General features: G+C 50.0%; 8 protein-coding genes across 8 annotated transcripts; 3 read left to right on the plus strand and 5 right to left on the minus strand.

The window, feature by feature from the left end:
• Positions 1-1,634: 1,634 nt before the first annotated feature.
• On the minus strand, positions 1,635-2,486 carry A1O9_00817 (uncharacterized protein; the record flags this gene model as incomplete). Its single annotated transcript, XM_013409980.1, has 2 exons — positions 1,635-2,348; positions 2,460-2,486. 2 exons carry the CDS (start codon positions 2,484-2,486, stop codon positions 1,635-1,637), a joined length of 741 nt encoding a protein of 246 aa, XP_013265434.1.
• Positions 2,487-3,376: 890 nt separating this feature from the next.
• On the plus strand, positions 3,377-4,021 carry A1O9_00818 (uncharacterized protein; the record flags this gene model as incomplete). The annotated part of the gene is made up of 1 exon (XM_013409981.1): positions 3,377-4,021. The coding sequence occupies one exon, from the start codon at positions 3,377-3,379 to the stop codon at positions 4,019-4,021; it is 645 nt and encodes a 214-aa protein (XP_013265435.1).
• Positions 4,022-4,088: 67 nt separating this feature from the next.
• Positions 4,089-5,904, minus strand: A1O9_00819 (uncharacterized protein; the record flags this gene model as incomplete). The annotated part of the gene is made up of 2 exons (XM_013409982.1): positions 4,089-5,713; positions 5,769-5,904. 2 exons carry the CDS (start codon positions 5,902-5,904, stop codon positions 4,089-4,091), a joined length of 1,761 nt encoding a protein of 586 aa, XP_013265436.1.
• A 614-nt stretch (positions 5,905-6,518) lies between these two features.
• Positions 6,519-7,939, plus strand: A1O9_00820 (uncharacterized protein; the record flags this gene model as incomplete). Its single annotated transcript, XM_013409983.1, has 3 exons — positions 6,519-6,794; positions 6,885-7,607; positions 7,724-7,939. 3 exons carry the CDS (start codon positions 6,519-6,521, stop codon positions 7,937-7,939), a joined length of 1,215 nt encoding a protein of 404 aa, XP_013265437.1.
• Positions 7,940-9,452: 1,513 nt separating this feature from the next.
• On the minus strand, positions 9,453-10,350 carry A1O9_00821 (uncharacterized protein; the record flags this gene model as incomplete). Its single annotated transcript, XM_013409984.1, has 2 exons — positions 9,453-9,497; positions 9,556-10,350. 2 exons carry the CDS (start codon positions 10,348-10,350, stop codon positions 9,453-9,455), a joined length of 840 nt encoding a protein of 279 aa, XP_013265438.1.
• Positions 10,351-12,807: 2,457 nt separating this feature from the next.
• A1O9_00822 (uncharacterized protein) lies at positions 12,808-14,352 on the minus strand (the record flags this gene model as incomplete). The annotated part of the gene is made up of 2 exons (XM_013409985.1): positions 12,808-14,148; positions 14,209-14,352. The coding sequence occupies 2 exons, from the start codon at positions 14,350-14,352 to the stop codon at positions 12,808-12,810; spliced, it is 1,485 nt and encodes a 494-aa protein (XP_013265439.1).
• Positions 14,353-15,292: 940 nt separating this feature from the next.
• On the plus strand, positions 15,293-16,540 carry A1O9_00823 (microsomal epoxide hydrolase; the record flags this gene model as incomplete). The annotated part of the gene is made up of 1 exon (XM_013409986.1): positions 15,293-16,540. The coding sequence occupies one exon, from the start codon at positions 15,293-15,295 to the stop codon at positions 16,538-16,540; it is 1,248 nt and encodes a 415-aa protein (XP_013265440.1).
• A 302-nt stretch (positions 16,541-16,842) lies between these two features.
• On the minus strand, positions 16,843-18,912 carry A1O9_00824 (uncharacterized protein; the record flags this gene model as incomplete). The annotated part of the gene is made up of 2 exons (XM_013409987.1): positions 16,843-18,602; positions 18,660-18,912. 2 exons carry the CDS (start codon positions 18,910-18,912, stop codon positions 16,843-16,845), a joined length of 2,013 nt encoding a protein of 670 aa, XP_013265441.1.
• Between the last annotated feature and the right edge of the window lie 249 nt (positions 18,913-19,161).

The raw sequence follows: 19,161 nt of genomic DNA on the forward strand, positions 1-19,161 counted from the left end.
GGTCTCTGCTCCGGCTGACCAAATCCAAACTCTGACGACGTTCTTCTGCTGTCCTGACTCCACGATGAATCTCCCTTGTTCTGCCACTGAACGCGAAATAACCAGTGCACCAGAGACTTGTCCTTGCAATTCCGCTTTTGTAGGATCTCGATGCGTTGGAGGAGAATTGGGCAGATTGTCCTCGGCTGTGAAGAAGCTTTGTCTACCGGACATCTGGACTTTACTAGGAGCCTTGTTGCTCGTGAGCTTGATGTGACATGTTGAACGGATCGATTGATTTAACTTCCAAGGAGATGCTCGGTCTTTCAAGACTTAGAACTAGCGGTCACGTGTTTTCAATTCGATATGATTGAGCTGGAGGGTCGATGCAGATTTTCCAAATCCACGGCATTGATCTCACTACTATGTTAGCAAAATCAATATTATACATGTTACCGAAGCTGATGTTAGTGAGATGTCTGTTACCATTATCGGTTGTGTTCAAGTGAACCAGGGCGAGAGAACTCCAAATGCTTTCCAAATTTCGAGCACGTGGTCAGAGGGCAAGGATCACGAACATAGATATATGGCCGCGTCGAACTCCCTGGAATACTTAGTGACGCTCCTGAGTGTTTGGTTGAAATCAAGCGATTTTGCAGATCCATAGAGGTATGTCACTCAATTAACAGGCCATGTTTCAACCTCATTTCGTATCTGTATGACTCTTCTTGTTTCTGGGTATTTACATTCGATGTTCTTCCCCGCATCGTCTGAATAGGTAGATTGGCCCTTATAGTCGTTGACTTATTCCATATTTGTATTTGATCCATCATTCAAAACATCACACTCGTTCGTCCATAGATGGCAAAACAACGTGGATTGTTGGCTGAAAAGGCAAATTTCTGCCTTTTATTCTCACTTACTTGCTCTCCATGAAAAGCTGTAAATGAGAATTTGATTCGATTGTGTTGTAAGAGATATATGTTCCTCTTGTATTTGAGCCGATTATCTGCAAGCCAAACCGCCGCTATATCAACAAAGGCTATAAGCTTCCTTGCTTGTTGACTGACATGTCGGAAACCATGGTGAACGGAAAAATCTCAGGCTGTGGTGAAGAGAACGATGAACAAGCTTCATGGAGCAGACGAGTGAATATTACAAGAGGTGAGCAACAGTGCAATGCATCTGAAGTAACTCTCGGGCCTGGTCCATCAGCGACACATAACTCGGCAGGCCAGATCCGTGAAGCGGCGGTTGAACCGATGCTGTCAATCATGAAAGAGCTTCCACCAAACATGGGAGAACTTCCGCCAATTCCGAGAAGAGCCCAATTGACGCACAGGTTCAATCATGGCTACCTTGATAAATGGAAGCAAAAGAACAGGGCGAAGGCTAGTTCGCCACCTTCCAAGAGCGCAGGGGGAATGGGAAGGAGCTTGGCCTGCGAAAAGAATTCTTCATCCAGATGGAAGTGAGGGAGGACGACGTCGTGAAGACTTGTGGGGGTCCCTCTGGAGGAAGGTGAAGAAGGCAAAGGCTACTGATGCTCAACTTGGACCTGAAATGAACACCGATGCAGGAAGGTAACAGGTTATCTGGACGAGACCGCCGAGAGACTCCTTGTAAGGCTCTTAGTTCGCTTTTGGGTGGTTTGGCTAAGTATCATCGTCTCCAAAGTGGCTCGAATGTATTTCCGCAAGATTGAATCTTTTCAGTGTTTCGAATTCGCTCCCGACAACACTCATGCCCACAATATTTCGATAGACGTCAATAAGGATCAGTTTATCGTAGTCTTTGAGATCGACAGAATGCTTCTTTTTCCCTAGTGCTTCTACCTTGGCAGCGACTGTCTGGATGACTTGGTCACGATTCATTTTGTTGTTGTTTCGAATGGTTGGACGAATGGCGAATTTGAAACCTTGCGAATGAGAATTTCCTGTATCATTTGCCGCAGGCTTGGTCGATGGATCTTCTTCAACCAGAAAATGGGCCGGGAGCAACTCGTCGCAGAGAGACTCAAGGCCATTGGCCATGGTCTTTCGCACGATGGATATAGGCGTTAGTCTCTTGATATAACGACTTCGAGGGCCTTGGAAATCCTTTCTTGCTGCTGTGGTACATAGCTTGCGGACAATCTCTACCGGGTTATGCGAGGACACCAATTCACTTGGGAAACGAACAAATGAAACACAGGGTATATCGAGCTCGACGCAGGATAGTTTCTGACTTGGTGCACTGGCGGCATTCGGTTGTGGTTTGAGGGAGTCAAGTTCGGCTTGAATGTCTGCTTCAATATCGCGATCAACATCCTCATTTGAGTGAGCGTTTTCGGCGTTTTCTTCGGTCGTCGAGCTGTTCTGGTCCAATTCCTTTTGGAGAATCAGCAAAGTTTGTATCAGTAGAGGCTCGTGACTTGGAACGAACGTCACTTAACAAATCGACAAGCTCCTGTAAACATTTCTTTTCCTGGCCTTTATCACATGTGACGAAAATGCCAACGTCCCCATTATGTATGCCAGAAGCACTAACAACGAGTTTTTGTCGATTCCTTGTGTTCTGCGCGCGGTATTTACCCTTATTCTGACGTTTATCTCCACCATTCCGGGTGGTAGCCTACAGATTCTCGTCAATGACTCCTCAGCACCATCTGGAGGGACAGGGAACAAATATGCCCGACGGAAACCAGTTACAACAAAGCGGGTTGTTTACCTGTTCCATTTTCAGACGTTTGGCAGGGTGTTCTGAATCTTCAACCATATCATCCTTTCGTGGTCAGCTTCAAGCTCCAAGCATGAGATGTACCTATCCAAGAGGCTTTCAAAGGACCACTTAAGAGCACGAAATTCTACAGCTCAAATTGGTAGACATGATGTCGACTTAGAAACGAGGTTCACGATGAAGTTATCAGGGAAGAAAATCCGTTGTCGAAAAAATTTATGCGCTTCACCGTATTAATGTACGGTGCAGTGTTGCATCATCTGACAGACCGGTCAGACAATGCAAACCCAACAGCGCGAGAGCGTAACTGGGTACTTGATCCTAACCTCACTTATTGTTGACGAGAACCAAGAGATAGATCCTTGGTTTGAAGTTCAGGACAGGTCTATAGATTAGGTCGATACATACAATTTCCGAGCAAATTTGATGTGAATAATGTAACTAGCAAATGAATTTAGAAATCTGGAAGGGCGTGCATTTGACAAGACCACCAAAGTTGCAGACAGGCAGAACCGTTCTTCACAAGAGAAAGGGTTGGTTAGCGGTTTGTCAGAACGTATTCGTATGTGGATGACTACCTAGGTGTCATACAAGATTGGAACAATCTATAAAAGCTGCAAGAAAGGGACCTTATCTTCCTGGATCTTGACTATTTACCTCTCAAAGTACACCGCAAAACATGTCTGCTCCAGGCTCAATTACCTCATCCGCCGGCACGCCTACAGCCCTACTGCTTATTGACATTCAAGTTGGACTGAACACATCACACGGACTCTTTGGGACGGAGCGTTCGACACCAAAATTCGAAGAGAACATCAAATCGCTCCTCTCAGCGGTGCGCAAGTATAATGATACCTCTAGTACAAGCTGGCCGATAACCATCTTCCACATCTTCCACAAATCATTGAATCCAGAATCACCGCTATACCCAGATTCCAGCAGACATCCGGGTGGTGTGGAATTCCAACCTTGCGCTCAACCGATCGAGTCGTCGCAGCATGAAATAGTCTTCTCGAAGAGCACGAACTCTGCGTTTATCAACACACCACTGGAATCATACATTCGATCGAAAGGCATCAAGCAGCTCATCATTGCAGGACTTGTAACGGACCACTGTGTGAGTACTTCCACTCGCATGGCCAAGGACCTGGCGGTTGTGGAGCCCGAGAAGCTCTTTATCGTGTCGGACGCAACAGGCACATTCAATAGAGGCGGCTTTGATGCAGAGACGGTCCATCGAGTGAACTTGGCAAGTCTGAGAGGGGAGTTTGCCAACGTAGTAACTACAGAGGAGGTCTTGAGCGGACTGATTAATTTGCATTGAGAGATAAAGGAAGAACTAGGATAGCTTGTAAGGATTTGCTTACAGCAGAACCCATCCGTGCAGCCTTTCAAGCATTGGCAGGCTCTTTATAGGTCGAGTCAAAATCAGATTTGACCGCCAGTAGGCTTTGAGTTGTTGGTCGAAAAGGCCACCTCTCAAAGGCAAGGGCAATCTCGACAATCAAATCTACAGGGAGAGACCTTATTCTCAGCATATTTGGATCATACCAACCACCTTTGGTTGGGTCTTGAATGCCCTTGATCGTTTTGATGAAGTCGTCCACGCCAGCAGGAATGATCATAGAACAGACCTCATGGACACTTTTGCTTGAATAAAAGGAGATCAGACTCATCAAATGGCCGAAACAAATGACTTTGTCTTCGGTGTCAAGTTGGTAGGTCAAATCAGCCTTTGGAAGGATGTCAAAGAAAGCCATCTGATGGTGAGGAGACGAGAACTCGTCTTTGTGAACCAACAACGGCTCTGCTATTCGATGATTCCACAGGAGGACTCGGGGTTTGTGGTCATATGCTCGGAAGTCGTCAATTGCCTTTTCTGCAAAGACCCTATTATTCCGGGCCAGTTTCTTCAATTTTGCGCCCAAAGAATCAGCCTCTCTTCGTAGGCGCTCCTCGGCGGAAGTCTTGAGAAGTCCAGAGGGTGATGCCAATATGGCGTCCTTCCATTGCCGCTCTAGAAGGCGCTGCTGATTGACTAGATCGATGGCCTTTGTGCGAGTGTTGTGCTCGGTTCGAATGCGCGACATGAGGAGGCGCCATGCTTTACGCTTGGAATTGGCCTCAAGTGGCTTCACTCGAGGGGCAGTGGCTTCAGCATCCATTTTCAAAGCAGCAGTGTACCATTCAGTGTCATGCTCCTTGAGATAATTATCCAGTTCTATCAATTGGGGCACCCATTTGGCGTCTGAAGTAAAAGCAGCATCCCTGAGAGTTGCAGCTCCGGGTTTCAAAGTTAGAAGTGGCGGAGGCGGAAGCGGCTGCTTGCGAGATCTGGGGATTGAAATGCCTTCAGCTTTGGAAGCCGATTGGACACGTAGATAACCTTCTCTTGCAAGATCAGCCCATGGTTCACCCTGACCGATGCGTTGGCGATCGAGTTTGGAAGGAGCAGCTAGCTCATGTACGGTAGCACTGGCTTCCAAGGTGATGCTCTGCTTGCGGCGGATAGCTACAGAATGTGGAAGCAGGGGACCTTTTTCCTGGGAAGGGATCCAGGCAAGGGTTCTGAACATGCCATTCCGATAGAGATCGCCGCGTTGACCCCATATTGCATGCCAAAGATTGTTGATGAAGACTTTGCTCATGGAACCAACAAAGCCTGAGCGGGAGGTAAGAGGACCAGACAGGTTGACGGTCAACAGTAAGTTCGGGTTCAGTTGAGTACGGTTCGGGGAGGATTGATGGAGTTGAGGGTACTCGGACAAGAAACCCTTCTCAGGGTCAAGGACATCCTCGAGGAGTGTAGCATGTCGGTATTTGGAACCGGAGGCTTCGAGCAAGGGAGTGAGGGTGGCTGAGAAGGGGGTTAAATCGGGCTCGACTAGGATATGGCGACGAGGTTTCAAGATGGCATGCAGCTTTTGAGACCAGACAGCATTGCCGGGGAGCACGTCGATCAGATCACAGGTGCCCGGTGCAGGAAGGGAAGGGCGAAGACGGTCAAGAATGGCGTCTGAAAATAAAATGATTAGTGACCAGCAGAGCAGCAACGCCAGGTCCTTGCCTACCACATAATTTAGGACTTGTTATCTCGTTGCGAGAGGAGCGTAGTCGCGCAGCTGACGGAGATGGAGAGGCAGACTTGGCTTTGGTTCGGGTTCTAGCAAGAGTGGAAGCTCGACGTAGCAGAGAGGGTATCACCATGCAGAATTAAGAGGGAGAGAAGGTGCAGAGAGGAGGGGATTGGGGAGGGAGGTCGCTTTCACGGTTTGGTGATTATTTTCGATTCGGTGTTGAATGAATGTTGAAGATGGTCTGTAGTCATAGTCTGCAAATTGGCGAAACCCTTGGCTAGCCTAATAACAACAAGGACAAGTATTTAGGCAGTTGCTTGTTAATTGGTGCTTGGGGCCTGCCAGAGTTAGCTACCGCGTGAACTAAGTTAGTCCTGGATATAGGCTGGTTAGTGAGGTAAGGCTTAACTAATCCACTCTAATGGGCACTGGTGGGTGACTGGGTGGCACTGCAGTGAGCGTAGTCACGCACAGAGCCTTACCTAATCTGTCCCCCGCACCCCCGTGCTTGGCCACTGGCAGTTGTCCCTTCGTGCCCTCGGCCCCTCCCACATTCGCCGTCTCCCTGCTTTTAGTGACCTCATCGTCGACCTTTGATGCCAGTCCTAATATATATTGAACTTTCTTTTTCCACCAACTACTGTAGTTGATCTTGATTCAAGTCCTGCCACTATCTTCCATTCTTCCATCCATTCTTATATCAGATCACCCCATCATCCTTGATCTTACCCCGTCGACGCAATCATGGCCGAGCTGTCCAACCAGCAGCGCTTCTTCCATTATTTTCAACAAGAGATCACAGGTATTGCCAGACTTGACTGTGCAGTCCAGCCATATGCTTACACTTTTCCTCACCCAGCCTTGCAAGAGCAGATGAACCACCTCGCCGACACTGCCCTCATCGGCGGTGAACGCTCAGATGCCTCGGATCACTGTCTCGCAGGCATCACGCGACTCTCAGCCGAAGTCAAAGATGCTTCCAATTACCTCCCTTCCTACGACCAAAGGACCTATGCTGAGGTACGAAACTTTCAAAGATTCAATAATTCTCGCAAACCTCCATTCTTGTCACCAATATCTGGCTTACAAGATTCTCCGGGGACTCCCTAGGCCATCAAAGCCCTGCAGGAGAAATTCGAAGAATCCAAAAAGCTGCACGCTCCCAAACCCAAGTTCTCCTTCAAATCAGCCCACAAGAGTCCTTCTGCTCTCTCGCTAAGCGATGCCGCCGAGATGGCCGCTCAGAAACGTCGAGATATCCCAGGTCACCTGTCCCCTAACTTCCAGGACTCCCCGACTCCCTCGTTTCCCAATACTCCTGCTTACGTGCATACACCTCCCAACGAGAAATCCTCCTCAGCAGATCAAACATCATCAAACACCGGAGATCTCAATAGAACCGCTAGCAAAGAAGGAGTCAATCCGTCTTCGTCCACAAAAGACCGGCCGTCACTCTCGACAACCGCGACCTCCATCTCCATCAGAAACCAAACGAACACACACATCATTCTCCCATCCTCCGCCCTCCACTCGCAGACTCCCTGTAACCTCCAACAGCTCACCAGCTGCGTTGTCGACCTCTCTGTCCCAAGCACCGCGACTAGCCCCTTCGCAAGCCTGACCATCAACTCAGCTTCCTCATCACTCTTGATCTGCGGCTCCGTCTCCGGCCCGGCTCACATCACAGGCGTCAAGAACAGCGTCATAGTCCTCAAGGCCCGCCAACTCCGGATGCATGAATGCGAGAACATCGACGTCTATCTGCATTGCAGCAGCAGGCCCATCATCGAAGATTGCAAGGGCATCCGGTTGTCCCCCTTGCCAAAATTCCAAGTACGTCTCTGTCTACTTTTACTTGTCCCTCCTCTCCCTCTGCGACCAGCCCCTATTAAATCTCATTTTGATTTATCAACCAAACTCTCTAACCATACTTTCTCGCTGTCGAACAGTCCGAACTCCTTCCCTCGCCAAAAGACGGCGCGGAACCCCCTAATCAATGGGACCAAGTCGACGACTTCAAATGGATCAAATCCGAACCGTCACCCAACTGGTCCATCCTACCGCCCGAAGCCAACATCCCTGACGAGACCTGGCGAGAAGTCGTCCCCGGCGGGCCCGGCTGGAGCACATTGCAGATCCTAAATGCCGTTGGGATTGGAGGCTGAAAAGAAAAAAGGACACGGAATGAAACGAGCAACATCGATGAGGGAAGCACGGACTAATTCCACCATATTCATTCCGTGTTACATCAAGAACGCGTCCTCCTCCAACATGGACATATGAGGTATGTCAAAACGTAAAAGCCCCGAACGGAGGGATAGAGACACTGAGGCCTCACGGCGCAGTAGTTGGTGGTCCGTGCTCTCCCCCGCCGACGACCACAAACGAGTTGGAATATCCAGAGAGGAAAGAAGCAATGCTTCGCTCAGCGCACTACGATGTATAATACGTACTACTCACCACACACACACACACATATATATATATATGAGAGAAGCCAGAGAAAAGGAACAGAGGGCATCTCAGCATGCGCCATAAAAAAGCTCCCTCCCACAGCCATCATTATACCGAGCATGTAAGTCTTAGTGTCCCCGCGTCCACAGATCAAGTAATCAAGTATAGTAAGGGGAAAGGGCGGAGAAGGAAACCCCGACCACCTCTCTAGAAAGAGTGTCTGCTTGCTTTGCTGCGGGAAGCCCGGGGGGTTAAGCAACGGAGATCGAGAGTATTAAAGGCACGTAGAAGAGAGAAGGTAGGAAAGAAAGCATAGATGAAGAAAGCCAGGGCTGTTTGGGAATGGTAGTAATGGTAGTTGTAGTATAATAGTACAGTATACCTCCTCCCGGTATGGGTGATAGATATGCCTTGACTTTTCCTTCGAACGCCGATGGCACATCAAACACCATCCATCATCCGTCGTCTTGTCATAACATAACTCTGGAGGTAAATGGGGAGCAAAATTGGGATATTGGGTATAGACAAACATGTGTTCGCCCAGCCATCTCTAGCCTATCCAGATTCCGGGGAACTTCTTTCTTTCCTCACACCATCCCATCCCCGATAGTGTCTTCGTATTATCCTCAAGATAATAATCTGGGGACTTGCCTCACTGGCCATGTCATACGTGTGTGCGAATATTAAAAATATCCCTGTCTTTCCTGTATGACCGACCGGCTCTTGCTCCAACTTAGCAACGGTTACCAGCAGATGCTTTCGTCCCCACACTCGGTGGAACTCGATCTTAGTCAAGCGCCAAACTGGCATCTTCAATGCTTCTATTCCTGCCAAGTCAAAACACACGAAAGACTGCAAGATTGGTCCAAAGACAACCCGCGAGCCACCAACTCCTGAGCTATGCCATCCGCCACTGATAAGGAGCGTCTTACTCTAATAACCCCAAAAGGAAAACCAAGTAATAAGATAAGATAAGGATCGTCGTCATTTCAATTGAACTGCTGAAATGTGAGCAGTGCGCATGTAGCAGAAGAAACAGGTTGCAGGATCTTCGGACCAGGTCGTCACAGTGCTGGAGCGCACTTGTTGGTAAGTAGCTATCGTGTTGAAAAGCTGTAAGGGAGTTCGATCAGGTTGGCAGTCATCCATCATCATCATCATGATGTGGATATTGAGCTAACGAGTAAATTGAAAAATTGGTGTTGCCGAAACTGCACAAAGCTATCATGCCATAGTCGACCGAACCGAATCGCGATCTGGATTCCGTACCTGACGATAAGATTAGCTTATAGTAATAGTAGGGCGAGGGAAGGGTTACTAAGCATACCTGTAAAATTCTCCTCGAGAAGTCCCGCTCATCAGCAATGCTGCCAATGCTTTGTCGTCCATGAATGTTTATCGAAGGATCGAGTCGTTGATCCGGCGACGACTTGTCGGATTTGCCAGATAGGAAAGAATTGGCAGCATTACGACGATGCTCTTCTTCAATCTCTCGGTTTCGCTTTCTCTTGACAACGAAGACCACGATTCCAATGATGCCTGCAAGGGCGAGAACTCCGACAACAACGCCCACAGCAATGCCGACTTTGTTGGGACCGCTACTGGATGACGGTTGTGGTTCGTCTGAACTGGCGGTAGGTGTGACGAACACTGTCTCGCCGGGTCTTGTGACGATTGCTGGTTGGGTTGAGCTTGAACCAGCGCTAGCGCTCGTTGAACTGTTGGGAGCTGTGTGCACATTCGCGCCGAGACCCGTAAGGTAAAGTTGGTAATAGCCCATACCTCCACAATCATCGACACCGTAGCCCATGCATTTCACGTTGCACTTGTCATCGCTCACTAGCTGATCCAGGGCGGGAAGCTCATCGCCACAATAGCAGGTGACGCCACCAGTAATTGCCATGACAGGCGCAGGGCTAGCCAGCTGTGTGCAGTTATCTCGACAATAGCCAGATGATTGACCGACCGAATCGCCAAACTCAGTCAGGGTATCTGCTGATGCATAGCATCCTAGGGTTTGAATTGCACCAGGGGCAACTGTTGCTGATTGTGCCATAGCTGGAGAAGCTGTCAGTGCTAGTACCAATGCCAGAGCAATGGTCCTTCGTAGTAGGTTCGACATGTCGAATAGGGATGTGTTGGTAGAATGAGGGGAGGAAATCGAAGGCGCGATATGCGGGAAATCAGATGCTGGCAATAAACAGACAAGCATCAACAACGGCGCCCGTTGAGAGTCGCAAGGAGGGATATTCAGCTCAGATGGAGAGCAGTTCGAGGATGCTCGGGAGTTGCTTGTTGGTACGTCCACGAAGTCGGGGGCGTGGGAGGTGAGGTTGTTATTCTTTGTTCGCTCCAGAGCAGTGACCTGCACTGCACCTCTTGACGTCTTTTTGGGTGTCTGAAGGATAGTGATGAAGCAGAGAGGATTGGACAAAGAGAACAAGAGCCCAGAGAAGGGAGTAGTATCGCCAGAGCAGTTTGAGGAGTCGGTCTGGCTGATCTTGGCTGGGAATGCGGGTTGTTTCACACTTGACGCGGAGGCCCCTGAGATGGCCAAAGCAGTAATGAAGCTAAGCGAATGGATGGATTGAGAGACCAAAAGCGAGAACAGGATGTGCTTGCGTTGCTGTAAATGGGATGAAAGGATAGAATGTGCCTCGATGGCGATGTGATGTTGGCTGTTGAGAATGAGTCTCTTGAAATGAAGGTGTGTGTATATTGGCAGCAGGAGGAAGGGAAAGAACAAGAAGGGAACAAGGACGGAGGAGGCACGCACACGCTCAGGCTCAGGCACAAGCACGGCAGGCACGACAGGCGGGCCTGAAATGGATTGACGTGGTTTGACGATGGCTTGGCGAGAGGGGAGACGATAGAGAGACGAGAGACGAGACAGGCACCAGGCACGAGCACAGAGCACAGGTACAGTATAGGCATGGACGAGTGGTGGTGGCACTACGAGTACTATGAGAGCCCCCTCGGCCCCTACCGGCCAGCGGTAGGGGGACCTTGAACTGACTAGGGTTCCTGAGAGTATCGACAACTCGGAAGCAGGAGAATGCGAGCGAAGCAGAGACAAGCACACAGACCGCACTGCCATGAGGAAGAGTCGGAAATTGGTTTCAGAAGGCTCCTCAAGCCTATCACCTTTTGGGCTTGGTGGGCCACTTACCCTAAACTGTGACGGTGCTAGCGCAATGCTTAGCCAGGAACCGCCCAAAAGCCTCCCAGACGCCCACGTACCGGGAGCCCGCTCTCAATCCCAATCCCAGGCCTGGCAATCACTTTAATCTTCGAGACTTTTTCGCCTTGTAATTGCTATTTTAACACAGCCTCGACCATTGATTAATTAATCAATCTTCTGATACCGAACCCATCTCGGGCACATGCTCATGCTGTACCTGTAGTTGATTACGATATGTACTGCACAAGTACTCCGTACTCTCTCCGTAGATAGATCGGGTGGCACGGAGCACAGGAACCCTTGGGCCGATCCGGCTGTGCTCTCTTGAGCTCTAGACTGCATCTGGTAAGAGTGCCTTCCCTGCGTGAAAACAAGACAAAACATGACAGTTGAAGACGCGTTCCTGCATTGGTGCCGACTTGATTGACACGTCCTTGTCCACCATTCCTGCCGCGGACATGCAGATCCCCTCCCCTCGTTTTGTATGAGTACGAGTACTGCTTCGTCCGTTTCTGCTACTGTTCAAGATTGGTTTATTGCTGATTTGTGTACTCGTACTGCCACGAGCGCATCACCGTTGCATGAGCCCCCCTCTCCACCCACCAAGCCACCAACCACTAAAACCACCCAATCCCCCGCCGGCCTCGGGCCTCCATCCTGGTGGCGCCCCCGTGGCGCTCCAATGGCGTTGGACTAGGAGCACCGCGAGACAACGCGACTGCTTCAAAATGCCCGACCAGTCGACTCTCCTGCGTCCGTCTCTGACTTCTCAGCTGCTGTCTTCTCGAATCGGTTGTTGGTTGTCCTATCGTATCCTCAACATGGATACGGAGTTCCTGGTACGCTGCAGAAGCCACTCTACTTTAAACCTCTTTGGGTTCAACTAACAAAGCCCAAGGCAGATTTCAACCGATCCCTCCGTCTGGATCACATGCTCTTTCTGGTAGTACGGAGCTGTTGGTACTCTGTGCTAGTGAGATGGACTGTACTCGTAGCAGTGCAGACAATAGTAATGCTGCACCCTACTGGTAGTTCTGCGTCTGGAGGGCGGAGTACTCCTACTGAGACGGAGTAACTATGGAGTATCAACGTCTGTACGGTGACTCCTATCTTGTCCGTTGTACCGACATGCAGATTCTGTAAAACCCAGCACTGATTGGCACTCTTTTGAACACTTCGATTGACGCAGTCCAGGACATTGTCGTCCTGGTTCGCCGTACCGAGTATACGTACTCAAGCTCGAATGAAGCTGAGCACACAACCTCCAGATTTCACTTCACGACTCTAAGAGCAACGAATGGCTTACGAGGACACTCTCGGCTGTCCCCTGCTCTATGGCCGTACGAGACCGACGACCCCATCTAAACTCTCGGGAGGCTTGCACGAAATTGTGCCTCGTCATTTTTTGGGCTCCCTCAGATCCACCACCTCAAATTCCATTCCTTTCGCCTCCACCACATGTCCTGGCCGCAACGCGTCGGTGTAAATATTGTCAACATCGTGAGGATGGAAGATTCCAGGATTATCGCAGCTAAGAATTGCTTTTTTTCCCGGAGGATCGGTCAGTCGATATACGCCCCAGTCTCCACCGTGGTAGGTATCTCCTTTATTTGGTGCGCATACAATTGCCACACTCTCAGCCAGCATCATTTGATATCCAGCATGTGTATGCAGATCCCTGCTACTCATAAAGCATGTTTGTGTAGGATGAGTATGGATCCACCCTAGAATCATCAAGTCTTCTGTATCCACATAGTCGAACAATTGCGATTCATTCGTCATCTCACAAGTATCCGAGGTCGCTGTCTGCGATGGGATAATCAGCCGACTGATAAAGAACGCGTTTGCGATCAGTGTTCCTCCTAGAAATCCACACGTCTCAAGATTGGCCGACGTATTCTTCTGTGCTATTCTCAAGAATGTCGTACGTAACGTCGGGGGAAGGAAAATCGTTCTGAGAGGAGTTCCATTTTCAAGGTATGCTGCTGGCGCGAAGATGTGAGCCAGTTCTGGAGTAACAGATCTCCCCGACGACGAGCCTGTAACCTTATCAGGACGTGGTGGTGCTACCGTGCTTGGTAGTCCACCCTCTTTTGGGGGTCTTGCTGGCGGCGATGACAAACTGTTTTGGAGTGCTTCAGCAAATTGCTGCCTCTCAATCACAGGAGAGCTTATGGATGGTTGAGCATGATGTGAAGGGATGCTTGGGTAGTGGTAATTCGCCGGCATAGCTCGAGATCTCCTGTCTGCCTCACGTTGAGGATTTCCCTCAACGCGAGCCCGAATCTCTTGTAGTCTTCTTGACAGATCATCGCCATCAGACCCAGAGGTCAGAGCAGCCTGTCGATTCGCAGCTCTTCTAGAGATCTCTTTCTGTGCTATTCTCACAGCTAGTTCCCTGTTTTCATGACCCTGGATTCGTTGGGTCCGTTGCTCTAGAGCAGGCTGACGCGAAGAGAATGTTGCAGCGGCCCGGCTCTCTAAGTGAGCGATCCTCCTGGCCTCTCTCTCGCTCAGGGTCTGCTGGAAACGCTCATATCGATCATTTATCCTTGGCTTGAGTAGATCCAGAACTTTGAAGTTGCGATTCACTTCCTTCTCTGCATCCTTGAGCAGCAGCTTGCTGACCTTGTCTCGTGCCTGAGGGTGAGCCGGTAACTGGGACAGAATAAGGTGGGCATGGCGGAACAGTAGCAGATATGTGGTTTCTTCGTCTCCTTCACGGACGTATATCTCTGCCTATGTAAGAAGTCAGACAACTTGCAGAGGATGTGAGAGGGGCATGAGTGGGTTACCCACCTCTTTCAGCATGGCCTGCGCAGAACGCAGCCAGTAGCGGAGAGGTATGGAGGCATCATATTCATATTCTTGGGCCGCTTTAGTAATCTGCTGGACATTCCGGGGACTATGTATGGGACCCAGCTCTCCCAGATTGCCAGACATTATTGTTTCTCAAGCAGTAGAAAGTCTTGGACGGTCTTGGAGGGGCTGAAGGGTGCATGTGAGGGGTGGATTGACCGAGTCAGCCTGCGTCTACAGTCAACAGCAATATGCATGAAGTTGCTGGCTGGTATTCATGTCGCTTGTGACTGGGAGGAGACAAACGCAAGTCGACACTGATTGTGAAGATGATGTGGTCTTGCATCTTGGTCAGGCGTTGGCATCAAATTGCTGTTCAACGCTGTGATCCCCGAGCCAGGCGTCACCCATTAGTTCTTGCCACTTTTTTGTGCCAGGGCAGGTTTGCCGAGCGCGTATCTTCCCCCAAACCCCTCGAGGGCCACGACGCGTTGGCGGCCCAACATCTGACTCAACTGCAATTGAGAACAGGTTCTTTTTCCCAAAAAAAGCAATTTAAACGTATGACGATGGGAGCCTGCTCTATTTCTCTATCAAAGGGTAAGTGATCGGGCCGATGAGGCCGTCCTGATCTGTCCATGATACGCCTTCCGGGCCTGGGTGAGGGCGTCGACCATCAGGGATGACCAATATGATGGTTGTCCCAGCCGCTCTCACCTATGATTCGACCGTGCGCATATGCTTGACCGACCATGGCCGAGGTCTCCAGCTGTGAACTACTGTGCATCCGAAAATCCGCCTGGCACATCTTAACTTCAAGAGACAAGCATAGACTTCATAAGTGACCAGCTCCACGATCTACACCCGCTCCTTGACTACCTGACTGCTGACAAAAAGTACAGCGTTTGTTTCCATTGATGTAACCGGCCAGGCAAGTTTGCATGGTTTACGAACGCATCATACACGGCCCGACATCCTCACCTTATATCAGACTTCACATCTTTGCCAGAACTAGCTCAATTTCTCTACATAATTGCTTTAATATACCCTGACAACAATTCTCCATCTATTCAACAAACCCAATATGTCCTCTTCCATCGAGCCCTATCATATTTCCATCCCGGAATCACGAATCGCTGACCTCAACAACAAGCTCCACCAAGCACATTTCCCTGATGAGCTTGAAGCCGCTGAATGGGATCTTGGTGCTCCATTAGCTGATGTGAAGCGGCTCACTGAGTACTGGCGAGATGAATTTAGCTGGCAAAAGGCTGAGAAGAAGTTGAACCAACTCCCGCACTTCGTCACTTCGATACAGTGCGAAGGCTATGAAAACCTAAAAATCCATTTCCTTCACAAAAAGAGCAATATCAAAGGAGCAGTCCCCTTGCTTTTCGTTCACGGCTGGCCCGGCAATTTTCTTGAGGCCACGAAGATCATGGAGTCTCTGACCAATCCTGGAGAAGGACAAATCGCCTTCGACCTGGTAGCACCGTCGCTCCCAAATTATGGCTTTTCAGAGGGCACTAAGAAGCGGGGGTTCTCTATGGATCAATACGCAGAGACTTGCCATAAATTGATGGTACGACTTGGTTACAATCAATATGTCACACAGGGCGGTGACTGGGGCTACAACATTACTCGCTCATTATCGATATTGTATCCAGACCACGCCAGAGCCACTCACTTCAACATGGACGTCGGGAAAGCGCCGGAGTTCCTCAAGAACCCGCTACTCGCGGCAGAGAACGCTCTGAAGCCCCTCTCTCAACGAGAAAAGGACGGCATCGCGCGCTCCGAATGGTTCATGAAAGAAGGCTTCGGATACAACCTCCTACAGCGCACGAAACCCCAAACTATCGGCTACGCCCTGGCTGACAGCCCCGTTGCCTTACTAGCATGGATTTACGAGAAACTCCACGACTGGACCGACTCCTACGCGTGGACTGACGAAGAAGTCTGCACCTGGATCAGCATCTACTGGTTCAGCACTGCTGGCCCCGCCGCGAACGTCAGGATCTACTACGAATGCTTCCGCAGTGGGTTCTGGGGCCAGCGACTCAGCAGAGACCAGATCCTCCAGTGGCAATCTACAGTCAAGATCGGGATTAGCCATTTTCCTAGGGATATCTCAGTGTTGCGGAGTACGTGGACACGCACGGTGGGAAATTGTGTCTTTGAGAGAGATCATCCGACCGGTGGCCATTTTGCGGCGTGGGAGCGGCCGAGGGAGCTTGTGGGGGATTTGAGGGAGATGTTTGGGAAGGGTGGTGGTGCCTACAAGGTGGTCGAGGGAAAGAGTGGATACGGGCCTTTGACGTCTCAGTTGTGATCTTGTGAGTGATCGAAGAGAGATCCTAGATTGAGTTATTGATGGAACGGCTTGGGATGGATAGTTATGGAGCGTTGCGTTTGTTTCGAGGGTAATAAAACTAATCTCGGTTTTCAAAAGCCACAAGCTGACTGGGCAAGAATCAGAACGTATTTCTCAATACATTACCACTCACATGACGGCTAAAGGGAAACATGACTATCCCAGACCAAGTCCCTTTTCTGCTTTCAAAATTCAATAATACATTGGTCATCATCAAATATCAGGACGATTCAACAATAATCCAACACAGATCGATGCACTCACTCCTTCTTGCTCCTCCCCTTAGAGTATCCACTGGGACCAGCCTCACCTCCAGGATCGTTCTCATCTCTCGGAAGCATGCCAAGCCCCAGCATCCCCATTAGATTCCCACCGGGCCCGGCCGTCCCAGCCTGCGACTTGAGACTCTCGAGCAGATTGCGAGCCAGGTTCACGTCGATCTCGTTGTCGATGTCTTCGTCGTCGGATGAAAGCTCGTCGACGTCGCTATCTCTGTCCACTTCCTCGATCTCGTTGCTACCACTAGTCGCGGCACCCTTGATAGCGGCGGCTTGTTTCCCACGCTTCGAAGACGACGCTGGTGGGTTGAGGTCGAGCACTCCAGTGCCCCGCAGTTCGGCTTCCATCTGCTTCATGAATGCTTGCATATCTTCACCTCCGTCCTCGTCCTCGCCCTCATCGCTTAATTCGCTATCAAGACCGCCCTCGATAATGCGGCCAGTTCCTGCCGCGGGCTGACGTAGACCGGCCCGATTCGCTGGGTCTTGTGCCCCGGGCCCAAGCTTGCCCGACATGATCTCCTTCATGACCTCGGGCGGCATGCCCATCATCTCCTGCATCATCTTCGTAAAGTCGTCTTCGTTGAAGCTGGCATCTTTGTCTTCGCCTTGGTCATCGTCATCTTCAAGGTCGTCAATATCATCCTCCTCGTCATCGTCATCGTCACTGCTGTCCTCATCAAACATGCCCGCTCCATCCAGCCCAGCCTTATCATCGTTCAAAAACTGTTCAAATTGCTTGACGATTCTTTGCAGGTTTTCTTGCGCTGCTTTGTCGCCAAAAGTGCCTTTCTTGCCTGCACTTGTTTGGCCCTTGCGGCGGCCGTCGAGTTCGTTGTCGAGGTCGTCAAAATTTATGTCCAGCCATTTGTCGTCATCCTCGTATTGCTCCCACGTTTCGATCTCGGATGTTGTGGGCAAGGCTTCGTCTCCGGATTTAAGATCTTCCAAGAGCATTTTCATCTCTCGGACGGCTGGCTTGTCCTGAAATTGAGAATCAGATACGAGCATCTCAAAGCCGCAAGCTACTTTCATCCCTGTCTCTGCCCGAGCGTAGGATTTGGATTCTGTTCTCGAGGGCATCGCACCCGCAAAAACGGCTGGTGGTGGGAAGTCTTGTGACTTGACTTGTGCATAGGCAACCCGAGGGAACTTTACGCTCACACTTACGAAATCTTCAGGCGGGAAGCTCATTTTGTCCATGTTGTCCTTTGATTGTAATGGTTTGAGAGCAATAGGGTCCCGGAGATAGAATGCTTCGACTGCAGGGCTGATGTACGCTGGCTTCTGGTGTAGCAAGAACGCTATCGTTCGAGGAATGGTGATGACGGCATGGTGCATATTCTCCGTAATCTGCTTTGGATAATTTCGCAGTCGGAAAAATGCCTCTTCCTCCATGCTTGTAGAGTGCATTATACGTTGCGGTTCGTTCAAGATGATCTCTCTCGCTTGGAGGAGAGAAAGTTTCTCGTCCGTCCGCTTCGAGCTTCGAGAGTTAGCTGCAGGCTTGATGATCCGAAGCTGTCCGTTATTGATCCAGACACGATTCTCTGCTACCTCAGGTTCCAGCCACGCTGGGAGCGTACCAGACGCCTCGATTAGCAGGAACTCGCCATCGCTATCTGTTACCTTAACCCAAAGCTCGCTGAAGCTTTTCGTCAGCTCTTTCAAGACCCATACAACGACCCATTCGTCTTCGACTGAGTCACCGTACTCAGTACGTCCACGTAGAAAGCTCAGCCCTGCAGCTGGTGTTAGTTAATTCTCAGCTGTCCACTGCAGTGGAAAACAGACCTCACCATCTTCTTTGTTTAATTCGAGAGAGAATCCCTGTCTTTGCCAGATGTAGTCTTTAAGGCACCGCTTTTGTAGATCTGTTGCATGCTTTTGGATATCCCGTAGCCGCAACCGTAGTTCCGAGTCATTGCTCCTGTCAAGGGAAGTGGATAAGATGTACAAAGAGTATTCAATGCAATCATCCGGAAGAGCAGGTTTTGGAATAGGATGAAACGTGGACCGTAGCCATGCCAAGTCCTCCTCCGTGGGCGGCATCACCGCTTGACTTACAACACTTGGAATAGAAGCAACCGACTTTAAGGAGATAACTGGACACCTGTAGTAAAAAACGGTTTCTTCCTTTGCCACACTTTGTTTCGATGTCAGGGACGAGGGATGTGGTAAGTGGCTGCTTATGTAAACGCGCCAAGGCTGACGGCACCACCCGAGGGCGCTTTTCCCTTCGTGGAATATCAATAAACATTCAGGATTGGTGGTGCATGCAAGACTATTCGACTTCTCCGA

The sequence above is a fragment of the Exophiala aquamarina genome (assembly GCF_000709125.1).
Source record: "Exophiala aquamarina CBS 119918 chromosome Unknown aczIA-supercont1.1, whole genome shotgun sequence".
Taxonomy (NCBI): domain Eukaryota; kingdom Fungi; phylum Ascomycota; class Eurotiomycetes; order Chaetothyriales; family Herpotrichiellaceae; genus Exophiala; species Exophiala aquamarina.